This window comes from Corvus hawaiiensis, chromosome Z (assembly GCF_020740725.1).
Source record: "Corvus hawaiiensis isolate bCorHaw1 chromosome Z, bCorHaw1.pri.cur, whole genome shotgun sequence".
Taxonomy (NCBI): Eukaryota; Metazoa; Chordata; class Aves; order Passeriformes; family Corvidae; genus Corvus; species Corvus hawaiiensis.
In genome coordinates, this window is record NC_063255.1 from 47,129,033 (window position 1) to 47,143,966 (window position 14,934).

At 44.0% G+C, this 14,934-nt stretch overlaps 1 protein-coding gene across 1 annotated transcript in view; it reads left to right on the forward strand.

Moving 5' to 3' along the window:
* KIAA1958 (KIAA1958 ortholog) overlaps positions 1-14,934 on the forward strand; it is a 53,399-nt gene that overhangs the window by 21,607 nt on the left and 16,858 nt on the right. Inside the window, 2 exon segments of the mRNA XM_048290657.1 lie at positions 8,990-9,958; positions 9,960-10,252. Of these exon segments, the coding sequence (XP_048146614.1) occupies positions 9,102-9,958; positions 9,960-10,252 (1,150 nt within the window). The 5' untranslated portion in view covers positions 8,990-9,101.

A 14,934-nucleotide genomic window follows, 5' to 3' on the forward strand; every position in this document is an offset into this window, starting at 1 on the left:
AAAATAATTATGTGAGTGTAGAGGCATATTTGAAGCAGTTTGGGCTTTTCAAAAAACAGAAATCAAAACCACAGAATGACAGAATCAGTTAGTTTGAAAAAGACCTCTGATATCATCAAGTACAATCTTTGACTGAACACCACCCTGTCAAATAGAGCATGGCAGTAAGTGTCACATGTAATCTTTTCTTAAACACCTCCAGAGATGGTGACTCCATCAATTCCCTGGGCAGCCTATTGCAATGTTTAGTCCCCTTTCTGTGAACAAACTCTTAATGTCCAACCTGAACCCCTTGAGGCTATGTCCTCTTATTTTTTCACTATTTGTCTGGAAGAAGAGACCAAACCCCCCTGGCTACACAAAGAGTTGTAGAGTTGTAGTGAAAAGGTCTCCCCTGAGCATCTTTTTCTCCAAGTTAAACAGCTCCAGCTCCCTCAGCCATTCTACATCAGACCTGTGCTCCAGACCCTTCCCCAGATCTCTTGCCCTTCTCTGGACACGCTCCAGCACCTCAGTGTCTTTCCTGCAGTGAGGGGCCCAAAGCTGAACACAGCACTCTAGGCACAGTCTCACCAGTGCCAAGTAAAGAGGGACAATCACTGCCCTGATCCTGCTGGCCACACTATTGCTGATACAGGCCAGGATGCCATTGGCCTTCTTGGCCACCTGGGCACATGGCTGGCTGATGGTCAGCTACTGTCAACCAGCATCCTCAGATCCTTTTCCACTGGGCAGCTTTCCAGCCACGCTGCCCTCAGCCTGTAGCACTATATGGGATTGTTGTGGCCAAAGTGCAGGACCCAGCACTTGGTCTAGCTGAACCTCATCCAATTGGCCATAGCCCATCTATCTAGCCTCTCCAAAATTCATCCATCCAGGGAAGTGGTTGCAGTGACATTATTCCTTGGGCAAGTCCAACATCACAGAAAAGACATTTTGGACCTTGTTCAATGGCCACTGCACTCAGTGGAGTCTTCTAAGCAAATTTGATGGTGGATAGCTTGGCTGCACCACAAGAACTGTTTCTTTCTGTGCAACAGTGGTCCTACCTCTGTTCAAGGAATGAGGAACAGTGCAACAGTAAAAATGTTAGAGGTGGAAACATTCATTTTGCCTTTGCTGTTGAAAGACACTTTATGAAAAGGATGGGTTTTGTTTGAAGATGTGGAAAAGTTCTGTGTCAGACTCATTATAACCTCAGTGGAAGGTAGAGCCAAATTCATACAAATGGCAGTTATACGGTTTTCCAAGTGCTGGAAAGCCAGGACAGATTTTGCGCTGATCATCCTTGCTACATCACCTCCATTGCTGCTAGTAGACAAAGCCATGAGTACAACTGAAAATATTTGGTCCTGCCACACTTTTCTCTGCTCACTAACCTAGGGGCACATAATGGTTATTGGACAGTTCATCCAACAGTGTGTCGGTCCACAGAACTGCTAGTCCTAAAATTTGCTTTCATTTGTCAATCTGAAGGAACACAGTTTTTTTAAGCTAGGAAACAGAGTCCTTGTTGTCTCAGGTCTTTGTTGCAGATCTCACTTTGTGAGAAGTGTCTTTATTAAGAAAATGAGTTTCATTGAGGCTTTGAGAGAAAGTTTCAGGGCTGTGCTTGCTAAACACTGAAGTGAACAAGCAGGATTTCTCTGTCTTCCATGTTTACACTATGTAAACACTATCACTATGTTTACTCTATTAGGTGCTTTCAAAATCCTAAAATCTTTTCTGCATTCAGCTATTCACTGCTCAGTTGTAAGTAGTGTAGAGTGTTGATATTTTACAGGATTACATTAGTGCCACAGAGCTTCTGTGAAGAGCCTGGCAGAACATGTTCTTTATGGCATGAGTAAGGAAGACACAGGGTAAAAAAGATGAAGCATAGCACTGCCAAGTGCTTTGACTTCTCTGGAGCTGTAGGTACTCAGCAACTTTTCAGATACATTTGTGAACTAGAGAAAGCTATGTCTTAGGTTACAGTGTAAGATGTAACCAAGAGTATGTATTCTATCACCATCTGTTAAAACCAGGTGGGGCAGTGTTCTTTATCTCTTCCATGACACATCCCTGACAACTCTCTCTGGAGAGATATTTTTTTTGTTGATGGGCTATCAAGCCTCACTGCATGACTCATAAATTACATCATCCCGTTGTGAGATGTTCCGCCCAGGGGGAGGAACCAAGCATTCCTACCTGGATATAATCTGAGATTCTGAACACCACAGTCAGCCTTACCTACTAGAGTCCCAGAGGACAGGAGCTACATAACCACCACTGGACCTTCTGAGGAAGACCAGACCCCTCTGCAGGATCACCGCTTCAACAGAACCACATCATCTCAAGAGGACTGCAGCCACCATTTAATTGGACTGCTACCACCACCCTGCCTTGGCAGGGTGCCCGGTCATATCCTGACTCTGTCAGTGTTTTTGTACTATTACATTTATTTTTAATTTTCCTACTAAATTGTAGTTCTGATTTCAAGTCTCTCACTGGTTTGCTTTCAAACTAGTACAGGTCACTTTCCTTTCTGACCTGTTCCTTGGAAGGAAGAACCTTCCAAGGAAGTCCTGTGCCTTTCTGTACCATTCTTCTGATGATCCTGCACCCTGCAAATGAGAACAACCAAATCAGGCTTATATTCCTGAGGACTGAAGCTCAGGACAGGGAAGCACCAGCATAAGGGCTGGCTTGGCTGGGGATTCATGATAAGGAATTAACATGTCTGAGGAATTACCAAAAGAATCACAATGAGCTGGGGAAAAAGGAGTGAGAAACACGTCAGTCTCAGGAAGCTTAACTGAGACTGGCATGTAGGTAATAAGAGAGGTTCTTACGTGACAAGATCTTGCTCAGATTGACCAGGTTTCCTGCACCATCTGTTCTGCTCCCTTTTCACCTGCTTCTCCTGGTGCTCTTTTGGTCTCTCTGTGACCCTTCAGACACACTGTGCAAGAGCAGGGCTCATGTAGCCCCTGTTTAGTAGGTGCTGGGGAAAAAGATTACAAAACCAGAAACAGTGGTAGCATTACATTCAGATTAAGGATCGAGCCCCCAAACTGTTCCTTAGTCAATTCTGCTGTCAATGGGTGAATCATTTTACGTTGTGAATGAGGCAGGCCCTTGGGAGGCTCTTAATCCTGTGATAGTCTTCCACATGAAAAGGTGAGGAAACCCACAAATGCTGTCCCAGCCAGCTGAAGGAGTTTCAGCAGCAAACAGGTTTTGCCGCTTTGCTCTGGCTTGCCGTGATGACAGCTGCAGCTGAAGGTGTGCCACACTTGGCAAGGAAAGCATCCTGAAGACTAACCATCAACTTAGAAGGAACTGCAGCCTTGTGGAGCAAATGTGACAGACAACCATGACATTTTTTTGAATGAAGTACAGCATTACTTGCCCAGAAACAAATGCATTATTTTTCCTTCCTACTACCCTCTGAGCCCCTTTCTCAGGAAAGCATGGTGCTGCTTGTTACTGATAGGAATTGTAATTGTGGTTCATTGAGAGTAAAGCCTGCTTATTCAGCAGCACAGCTCCTGCTGACTTCAGAAAGCCCAAAATCTAAGCACAAAATCTCTGAGACACACTAGAGGGAAGGCACTTGCTACACATAAATGACTGAATTTATGTAGAATTTGGGATCCTAGAATTGCGGAGGTGGCAAATTAGCATGAAGGTTTTGTTCTGTTTCTAATGTGTATCCCTATTTATTTCTAAATAATTTCTTACAGAGCTAAAACATGAACAAATAGCATAAGCTTACATAAGTTGGAGATGTGATTTTTTTGTGGTGAGAGGTTATTTTTCCCTTGAAGATACCATCCAGAGACTGTATGAAAGTGTTAAGGAACAGTCACATATGAGCATAACTGGAGGAATTACTCACTAGCTTAAGGATACATGACATAGCCAAACTACCTCACAGGCTTGCAAAACTTGCCAGGATTTGTGAGCCTTTCCTCTGTAATGTATACCCTTTTGTTTCCTGGAGAGACACTCAATTAAAAACAGGTCTTCCTAAGTAAAAGGAGCCATATACAGTTTGTATCAGAGGTAGAAGTCAACCCTTTCCCCCCACGGTGAACTGGTTAAACTAGTTGATTCATACTTTGTCTATAAGATGCCATTGTTTTTGACATGCTTGCTTTCTCTCTCTCTGCTTCTTCTTGCTTCATAGTCCTTATTTCAAGCAGAAAGTAAATTCAATAATATTTGAGTTGACATGGAAGTTTTGTACTCCAGATGTCAAAAATCAGGGAAAATGCACTAACCTATTCCCATTCCTTCCAGTTTGTTGGTCTGTTTTGGTTGTCCATCCTGGTCCTTTGTCATCTTGATGACCTCCTGAGCAATATTAGTGAAGAAATCAAAGCACTGGGGCAAAGAGGCTGAGTTTCAACTCTACTGTTAGCAGGGTCCCCTCAAAGGAGATAGCAGAGAAGGTGATTACCAGTGGTGTGATTTTGGATGCTCTGTTGCATGGCTGGGGCCCCCAGCATTTGGAGGTGCTATCTGGGCAAGACTGCAGCTCCTGCTGAGTTTACTTCAGCATCGTACTTTGTGAAAGAGCAATATGCAGGTGATCCTGGATTGATGGCTAGCAGGGCCTGTGGGACTGCAGGAGGACTTTGTGGGGACTTCAGTACTACTCTGCCTTTGTGGATGAATTTGGATTTCTGCTGTTATTGACCTCAGTCATTTATCAATTCAAAACCTTTGGCTTAAGAAATGCTAGTAATAAGAGAAGCCCTAGTATTGTCCATTAGCTAAAATCTTGAATGAGATTGACTGTGGTGGCCAAACCTTTAATACACAGTGCTTTTAAGTATGGAAAGATAGGTCTTTCAAAAAAATGAAGCAATGCTTCCCCTTCAGATGGTGATGGAGTAATAGCCTGGTAAGTTTGGACAGGGTGGAGAGACTGAAAACAAAAAGGATTTAAAATATTCTGAGCTTCTTTTGTAAGTATGAGAAAGCAGAGCCCAACTGCTTTCAAAGTTTTTTTGAATGTAGAAGCTGATAAAACATTGCTTCTCCATAGAAACACTTAAAAGTCAGGTTTCAGCTGCTGTAAGATTGGTTTGACATCCATTCTATGTAAAATTAGTAAATGAAGGGCTTTTTACACCTGTCTTTTAATGTTTTAGTATTTGGGTTTTAGTTTTTATACAGCTGTCTGATTAGAACAATTATTTTTTGTTATTAACAGAAGTAAATTTTGTATTGTATTTTTACTTGAGAACCTTGAACTTTTAGAAAATTCTAAGTATCAGCCTTGGCATCATATCCCAAGAGGACTGTTACTGTAGTCCTGGCTATATTGTTCCCTTGGAAAAGAATCAGCATGGAAGTACTAAAAATCAGTAACGTTAATAAAATTTCAAACATAGATATGTGTGATGCAAGTTAGTCTGAATTGACTTATCTAACATTAGCCTGGGAAGGAAATCCATTGCTAACTACCTGGGGTTCTGTGAGACAGAATCCCAACAAGATTTTTTTCCTTCTTTACAATAAAATATAACATCACCCTCCCTGAGCTGTAGGTCCATCAAATGCATGTTCCAGTGTACAGACACTGCTGGAGGACACCCACTTCCCACTCTAAACCTGTGCATCATCCCATTTTTTTTGCATTCAGCTCCTTCACTGCATCTTCACCTCTGCTGCCTCCTTTCTGAGGGAGCCATATCACAGAATTCCCTTTTAGTCCTGAGGAACCTTCCACAAGGTCCTAACCAAAACTCCACTCTATCACTTTCATGTGCAAGGAGCCAGAAGAGAAAATGTAGTTGAGGTAGCCAGATCTCTGCTCTGCAATGTTGTTTGTTCATTCTTTTTATGGGATAAAGGAAAGGGGTCATGCTGGACAGCTACCAACTGCTCTTGCTCCTGGGACTTGCCTGGTGTCAGTGCATCTTCTCTGCATCATAACAAAGGGTCTCTTGCTATTGCTCTGTGCAAAACCAGGAAGAATTTTGTCTGCATTAATGTAGCTAAGACAAGTCCCATCCTAAAACATGGAAAAGGGCTACTCTTTAAAGGTTGCTACTTTTCATTGCCCTTTGGTCATCAAATAGACCTACTATGGCAAAACTCGGTTCTGGATACAGAAAATACTGCCTTTCCCAAATCAAATTATGTCCCCCTTAATGCACTAACAGATCTCAAGGCATGTTTTTGCAATAGTAGCACATTCTTGCACATCACACATTCTGTACGCATTAGTCATTATAGTGGTACATTATAAATGAGGTTGTAAAATCTAAAAAAGCCTTAAAATTTGACTCTGTCTTCTGGGTCCAGATAGCTGCAGTGAATTCAGCACCCAAATATGCTTCACTCTGAATTAGGTATCTGAACTGTAGGCTCTGAACTGCAGAAAAGTGCTGTGGAAGATTAAGGCTTCTGTAATGCAGTTAAAAGTGTAGATCACATTGAAGCTACAGCATGTTTTTGCTAGTTACTGTATGATTTCAGAGTTATCATGTTATCAGGTTATTAAGCATGAGTCATTTTATCAGATCTTGCCAGGCTGAATGAAGAACTTACATAATCTCTAAAATGTGATTTAGATAACAAGAGCAGACTGTCATCCAGGATCATGCTGTCTGACTGAGCAGACAAGGTCCTCTTCAGGAAACCAGGTACATAATGATGCATTTGCCGTGCTTTCTACAGCATGAGTCTCTCCCTGCCAAAGTGCCATTGGCAACTTCTCTTTAGTTGGCAAACTGAAGACACGGTGCTTCTGAGTAACTGCACAAACAATTTTGACCGTGGCAGTCAGACAGTGGCAGACCTTATCTCATTTCCCTAAGGGGAAAATGGTCCTTCAGCCAAACATGGCTTTCTGTCTTCCCAAGATACATTCCTGGTTGTGTGGCAACTGAGCAGCTCTATGATACCACACAGGTTTACACTGATGCAGCTTCTGACTTTAGCTCTCCCTCCTTTCCCCTGTTCACTTTCCAGATTTCTTCTTTGCCTTGCTATGAGTATGGTGTTCCTCCTCCTGTCGTTTGGTGTTTCTTCTTGGCAGGATACATTGTAAGAACCTGTCTTTGAATATGTCTCTCAGAAGAAACATGGATGCCCCAGGTGTGTTGAGCCCTGTTAAGAATGATGGTGAATCTTTAAAAGCTTTAAAACAAATAACAAAATGTAACAAAATAGAAGTTTTAGATATTTAAAAGTTTAATGTTTGAAAAGGGAAGTCTTCTCCAGTGCCTAAAAGACTTGCAAATTGGGGACCTTCTGCATTTATTCACAGATGCTCTGGTCATGCAAGGAGCTTTGAATTGCAGCTGATGCTCTGAAGTCTCTGTTTGTATGTGGGCTAGAATTCAAGTTATTGTAGCAGTTGTTCTCTGTGCATGCACTCTGGCTTGAGCTACTGCAAAAACAAGCTTGAATTCTACACAATTTTATTTCCTAATGATGTGCTTCCTCCTGTTCATTCATTCCCTCCATGCTTAATTTCAAAGATGTTGAAAAAATACCTAGAAATTTGCAAAGTTTCTAGAAATTCCCATGCTGGGTCCATTCTTGACCGCACCAAAGACTCACAGTGCGTGAGGTGAAAAGACCTGGGAGGAGCCTTGTGGGGCAGATCGTAGGCAGTACTACTTGTCTATTTTATTTCCAGTTTTGCAGTTTTGGTATCCACAGACCAACCCTTGCCTCGTGAACGGGAGTGGGCAGGGATGTGCAGGCTGCAAAATCATTGAAACACAGCCTCCTCACCTCCCTTGGCACAGAGCAAACAGAGATTATCTGCAGCTAACTGGTGACAGGTGACACTGAGGAGTAACTAGGTAGGCAGGTAGTAATTTGTGTTGATTGTGTTGTGGGGAAGGCATTCCCCAGGGGCAGTTAGGCACCGTGTGGCTGTCTTTTTAAGCCTTGACACAGTTAATTTTGCATCCAAAAGTGCTTGTATAGAAGAGGACAAGGAATAAAATGAGGTGTAACATTGCCATGAATGCTGCATTTCATCTGGGAAAAATGTAATGCGCTTTTTTGCCTATATGAAAACAAAAGTGAAATGAGAACAACAGGAACTCCAAGACTTGCAGGTCATGTTCACAAAGCACAGGGGAGAGAGGGTTAGGGAGAGCCTCCAAACAGACCTGCAGAAATGAGCAGAAGTTCACAGATACTTTAGCTGCCTGAGGTCACTGGAGATGACTTCTCTGTCATTAGGTATATACAAAGAGAGACACTCAGGTTTTGCTGTCATCTTGTACTGCAAATTTCTAAATAGTTTTGATGAAAATGGCAAAAGCTTTTCTTGAACTGAATAATTATTTAGATGTCGGAAAACAGACAATATGAAAAAAAGCAAAATGTTAAATCTCAAAGTTGAGGGAAGGTTGTGGCTTAAGTCTTGTAGGTCCTTTAAGAGTCTCTTAAGCCTTTGAGCAACTGATGACTATCAGTATACAACAGTGAAGGCTAAGCTTGTTTGCTTATTCCTTGTATTTGAAGACTCAAGTTCCAAACCTTCCTTTTGATGTCTCTCAAATTCAGTTGAAAAGGAGATATTTGATTCAATTGACAAATGTACATAAATTATGTAAAACTTTATCGTTTCTTCAGATTCAATGAAAGTTGGTGCTTGATTGCCACACTGGTGTTTAAAATTAATTGTATTTTTAATTTTAATTTCCTAGGTATCAACACACAATCACCATCTTTTGGACTGCTTTTATATTTTGTCAGAGGTTTAAGCTTCTAGTCATTTTGCCACTGATACTGAACTGGCTTGTTTGAAAATCAGTTTTCTCTTCAGTTGTATATTGCAGGGATGTTCCTGAGAATGAGGAATGAGGCTGCTTATAACCAGGCATAGTTTTGAGACATGTTTTGAAGAGCATGAGATAAGAGTGAAATGGGTTTAGCTGAGCGGACAAATGTTTCATTTGCCCGTGCAAATGTGGTCATGCTTTGGGAGTGCTGAAGAGCAGGGTTTTGCTCTCTCTCTCTGCAGGTGAGCAGTAAATATGAGCTTGGCAACACACGACCACGAGTGCCAGGACCCTGTGATCTGAACCGTGTCTTCAGCTGACTTCCCAGTGGCAAGGCACTGTTGATCCTGTACCATGGAGGACTGCCTTCACACCTCCTCCGAAAATCTCTCCAAGCTGGTGAGCTGGGCCCACAGCCATGGGACCATCTGCAGCCTCATCCCCAACCTCAAGCACCTGCTTTCAGAGGGGGCCCACGGCAACCTGACAGCCATGTGGGGCTGTAGTGCTGGCCATGCCTACCACTGGCCCCTGGCCGCCACTTGCCGGGCTGGCTCCCAGGAGCGCGTCTGCTTCCAGGACAGCCGCAGCTTCAACTCGGACAGCCCCAGCATGTTGGGGGTGCCGTCAGAGGCACAGGCCAGCCCCCTGGAGCGCTACCCAGGCCGGACGGGGAAGGCCAAGCTGGATTGCACCCGTACTCGTGACTCCTGCGACTTCTCCTACTGCAGCGAACCGTCAGAGCTGGGCGAGCCTGTGGAGGAGTACGAGGATGAGGCCACCCTCTTCGACATGGTCTGTGAGTCCTCTGTCACCGACGAGGACAGTGACTTCGAGCCACACCCGCACCGTGCCCCGGCGGGCCCCCGCAAGCGGCCGGCAGCCGCTGCCCAGGCCCAGGCGCAGGCTGCCGACGAGGGCGGCGGCGACGTGCTCCTCAAGAAGATCAAGCAGGAGCTCCCCGAGGACTACTATATAGTGGCCAACGCCGAGCTGACGGCCGGCGCCGATGGGCCGGCCCTGGCCTTGACGCAGATGTCCAAGCCCAAGCCGCAGCCCCCGGCTGGGCCCTCCTGCCTGGGGCCCACCAGGACCGTGCCCCAGCCGGCCGCGGGCCCCGACCCCGACCCGCAGCGCCTCTGCGCCTCCCCGCCCGGCCCGCCCCGCATGGCCACGCAGCGGCCGCCCCGGGGACCCCTGGCCTCCCCGGCGCGGGGGGGCAGGCGGTGGCCCCGTGGCCGCCCTGCAGGTGCCAGCCACCAGCTCCAATGCCATCACCACCGCTGGGAAACCCATCAGCATCCCCCTCTCAGCCCTGCAGCTGCCAGGTCAGGAGGAGCCACCGGCCGCTGAGGAGACCCTCCCGTCCGTCCCACAGCTGGCCCCGGGTGGCGAGGTGGCCGGCTCGCCCTCGGTGAGCGCTGACCCTGAGGTCAGCTCCAGCCAGCAGCAGCCCCACGCCGCGCCTACCACCACCCCCGAGGCAGCGGCGCAGCTGATGCCAGGTAGGACGCTGGGCCGGAGTGGAGGGGCGGTGGCATTTTGGGGGTGGCCCCCAGGCCTGGCTCAGTGAGGTTGCAGCTGGGGCGTGTGTGGTGCGTTGCCTCGGGGTCCTGCTGGCACATAAGTCAGTAGGTAGAGAAGCGACATACAGCTGGGAGAGGATTCAGAAAAACCCAACTAAGCACCCTCACATGAGAAAGTGTACTGCAGCCATAGGCAAAATGCTTTTTCAGGTCCATTTTGGGTACAGTTGTGTCATGGGAGAGAGCGTGCAGCGACCTTGCTGTGTGCATGAGTCAGCAAGGACATGAACTGGGCCATGCACTCTCTTGATAAACCAGAAAGAAGTGGTTTCAGCCAGTGTAGTCTAGAATTGGGGAGTTGTGTGTTACTTTCACATTGTCAGATGAGTACTGTTGGACATGGAAAGGCAAAGGAGAGTACCAGGAGAGAGGTTTTCGCTTCTATAAATCGTTACCTGTAAATCAGAGCAGTGAAGACAAGATGTGTAAGTACAGCCTTAACTATGAAATTGATTACACTTGAATCCATGATGAAATGATTTTTTTTCCATTTTCCCAGTGAATGCTGTCATGCTCTGTGTCCATAATTTTTCTCAACTCCTGCCAAAGCACATAGAATTGGCACAAACAGAACAACATTATTGCATAAAGAGCATGTTAAAACAGCTTTCTTCTGCTGAGTGATTATCCCATGTGCAGAATAACTGTTAGCCACAGGTCTTCAGAAGGAGGTGGAAATCTGTTTCTTGAGGGGACTTGTCAGCTCCCTCTGGACCTGAGCACGGACAGCTGGAAGAGTTCTCACTCTTCCAGCTTCTTCATCAGTGGTGCCATCCCAGGAGGAGATGAGGCAGGAGCAAGTTTACCATCTGCTCCCTTGCTGGTTTGGCCTTGAGCTGCCTAGTCCAACAGAGTACAGACAAACAGAGAAGGGGTTAAAAACTGCCTATATGCAGTCCTTGTAGCAGGTGCTGTAAGTGCTAAAAACAATGACTTTAACTTGAACATCCTGAAAAATGATTGAACGCTAGTAAATCTATCAACTGGCAAGAGACTGCAGATCTTCTTGCCAGGTGAAACAACAGACAAAGTCAAATACACGATTTTACTAAGTAAAACCCTACTAAGCATTAGAAATCTGGAAGGATGATAATTGTCTTAGGGACAGCAAAGCAAATTCTTCTTTGGGACCCATTTCTTGCATGACTGCATCTCTGAGATGTTATTTTGCGGTAGTCCCTTGCAAAACTCCATCTGATTTAGAACTGACTCTGCTCTGCTAAGTATGAGAAAGGCAGGATGCCAGATGCCACTCAACCCAAATTGTGTGCTAAATGTACTTTTTCCTGCCTTCCTCAGTTTATAGCCAATCACTGTAGACCTGTTTACTACCAACCTGCCCCTGCAACTTGTTCAGTCTCAAACTTGCAATTTGGGACAATAGAAGGCAAACCTGGGCAGAATTTTTCCATATTAGGTATGTGTTATCTGGGAGAGTGATTTACTGTCAACAGATCCATTAAAAAATCCAAGCTCCTTTAAACTGTTTTTTCCAGGTCCTCAGCAGCCAAACAAGGTCAGCAGTTGTTGCTGGTTAGGGTTAAACCTTACAGGAACGGATGCAGCACAACATTTTTGCATTTATATAGTTTCAAGAACGGGATTGGTCCATATCTAGTGTCTCACTTCGAGGGCAAAGTGGGATTGCACCTGGATTACACCCACTGCATAAATCAACCCTGAAAACCTCCGAGTGCTTTTTGCATAGACAGTGATGGGGTTCTCAGAGTGCTGTCCAAATTCTAGTTTAATCAGTTATGTTCTCAGTGGTTAAATTTCTTGTGCTGTTCCAAAAAAGCATTACACAATTCCTCTCTTCAGACTGGTGCAGTGTTGTCACATGCTGTTATTTTATTTAGAGGTAGTGGCGTTTTTAACAAGGGTGCAATGACTGACATGTGACTAAAACTTGATACCTGAGTAAAGTCCCCCATTTCCATACAGCCTGCTCCTTTGGGAAAGAAGTGCTAGCATTATTAAATCTTCAAGTTGCAAAAAGGTGGGCAATGTTGGAAATTTAATTTATTATGGATGCACAGCAGATGCTTGCAGGTAAAATGTGGAGGTTTGATAAAGACTAGATGAGGGTGGTTGCTCATGTACAGTGATTTTGTTAGGTTGTCTCCTAACAAAGAGTGATGTACTGAAAGTGGTGCATGATATATAAAATTTGAGCAGTATTGAGCTAAAAGAGGATGTTTATCTATCCTGTGTAAAAATCTTTTCTGTCTTAAACAGACAGATGTGAGTCTTTTACATTCCAATATTAAAAAAAGGCAAGAACTAATTATATCAAAAAACCTAGAGCTTTTATTAATTTATAGACTCAGTGCCTGCTTGACAAACAAAGGTTTAGTTGAAAGTGAGCAGGGGATTTAAATTCTGCCTTGTCCTCTCCAAGATGTGAAGCCTTGCTCCTGGCCCCATTAGAACTGCTAGTGTAAGGTTTAACAGGACTAAGGCTTTATTTAAGTTATGATTAAAGGCTGCAGTCCAGCCAGCAGGAAATACTACTTGAACCTTAGCTGAAGTGACATATCCTTGCATTTGTACCAGACACAGTTGGTAGTTTCCATGCGTGGTGATCTTGTAGATTGTGAAAGTTGAGGTGAGGTTATCCATGAAATCAAAAATGTTGATGATATGTGTTAGCTTAGGCCAGTTTAAGCCACGTGATGCTTTTGGACTAGTCTCTCTTTCAAACATAGTTTTTTTTAACTCATTTACTCTATTAAGCTATGGCAACTGAATTTGTAAGCAGGGACCTTACAAAGATACTTTCATGTCTCAAAAGAGAAGTGGCATCCCAATGAAGATTCAGTTAGGTTAGACACAGATTTTTGTGTCTAGGTGTCCATCTGAGCACTGTGGCATATACTGAATTATTCTTCGTTAAATTTCATCGCTAATAAGGGGACATTAATCTGAGAGTTTTCAGATATTTCTTTGCCATTTTATTAGCAAAGCCTTCAAGAATGTATGTAGGTATTATTTAGTCCTTTTTTAATTCTGGAAAATCTGAGAGGACCTGCATCTGTTAGGAGAGAAATTTTTGCAATGGTGGAGTGCAGGGAACTTCTGCAATTTCTACTTCTCAAACCACCTCTTCTGTACTTTGCTTTTGCTAATACTTCGGCTAGTTTTAATGTTCAAGAACCAGCAAGGGCAAGGTAGATGACATCAGTGGAGATGGAAGATGAGTAAGAAACATGATGCTTTGGGTTGTAGTACATGCAGCCTAGAGCAATTAGTGAGTGACGTTTGGATGTCTGAAACCAGGAATGGAAATGATTTGGTGTTATTGCAGAAGGCTATGGAGGGAGACTATGGCTCAGAGAAGAACAGAACTTATTTTGTACAAACACAAGTTTTGATTCTGAGAGACATAGGATTTACTTTGTAAACAGGTTTGCTGAAGAATTTATGAAGAATATTTATTTTCCACTTGAAGACTGAGGGTGGAGATGTGTTTTGTATTAACAAGACAGTGCAGCAAGACATTTCTGATTCAACACTAGTGCATCACTATGAATACAGGAACAAAGAGTTCAATGAAAAAAAGAAATCCAACCCCTATATATAAACTGTGCAGAATGCAGAGTAGTAAGTAGAGATGCAAAATAAAAAATCATCTAAATGTATTGACTGGGGTTGTTGCTTCTGTCAGAGATGTGGCAGGTTACATTCTATGTGTACCATCACAGTGCCTTCATGTATATGCATCGCTGAACTCGCCTGACTGCTTGTTTTACGTGTACAGGCATTTTCAGAGTTTGGAGGGGAAACAGTTTGTCTGTAAGCACCCGTGCTCTCGTAGTCAGAGTGCCACTCACTGTTCTGGCATTGTGGTTATCAAACAGTACCCATGTTTGAATGTGCGCTGTGATGGATGCTGGTCTGTGCTGAGGGCAGTGCTTAGCCTTGCTGGCTCTGATATCCCTGCTCTGAGATCCTCTCCATTCTTTTATTTCTGCAGCAGGTATGTCAGGATTCCAGATCAGTGCCGGCTTAGTGTCAGCTTAGCCTGGTAACTTGGGCAAAGATCTAGTTCTGTTCCTGTGCTCTTGTCACAGGAACGCGTAAGCAAGATTGCAGCCTTTCGCGATTGTCACCTAATGTGTTGACTTTTGTTCTGCTCTTAGTGTGGACTTCCCTGTTGGTTACAGATGTTTATATAAGGCTCTATCTGAGCATGACCATTATAAAATGGAGCTCAAATGGGGCTTGTTTGATACTGATGTAGAGCTCTTAGTGGAATATTTTAAGTACTTCTCTGCAATTAGAAGTAGTAGGACCTCTCCCTTTTCCTCCTTTTTTCTGTCTGCAATGGTGTAAATTTAAATTATGTGGTAGCCAAGATCCTCATATAAGATTTGTGGATTAGGAGCTGTTAGATGAGCATCAAAATGTTACAAAACTTCGAGCTGAAAGGAGTCTCTCACACCTCAGGAACTGACAGTTTTGACTAGATTTAGCTCTACCTTCTAAATCACTGTTTATATGTAAAAAAAAGTGTCAGCCTCGCACATTCCAAAGAACTGCAAACAAGAAAAAATAGTGCCATTTTTAGAGGTGTATATAAAGCATACAGAAAGGCAAAA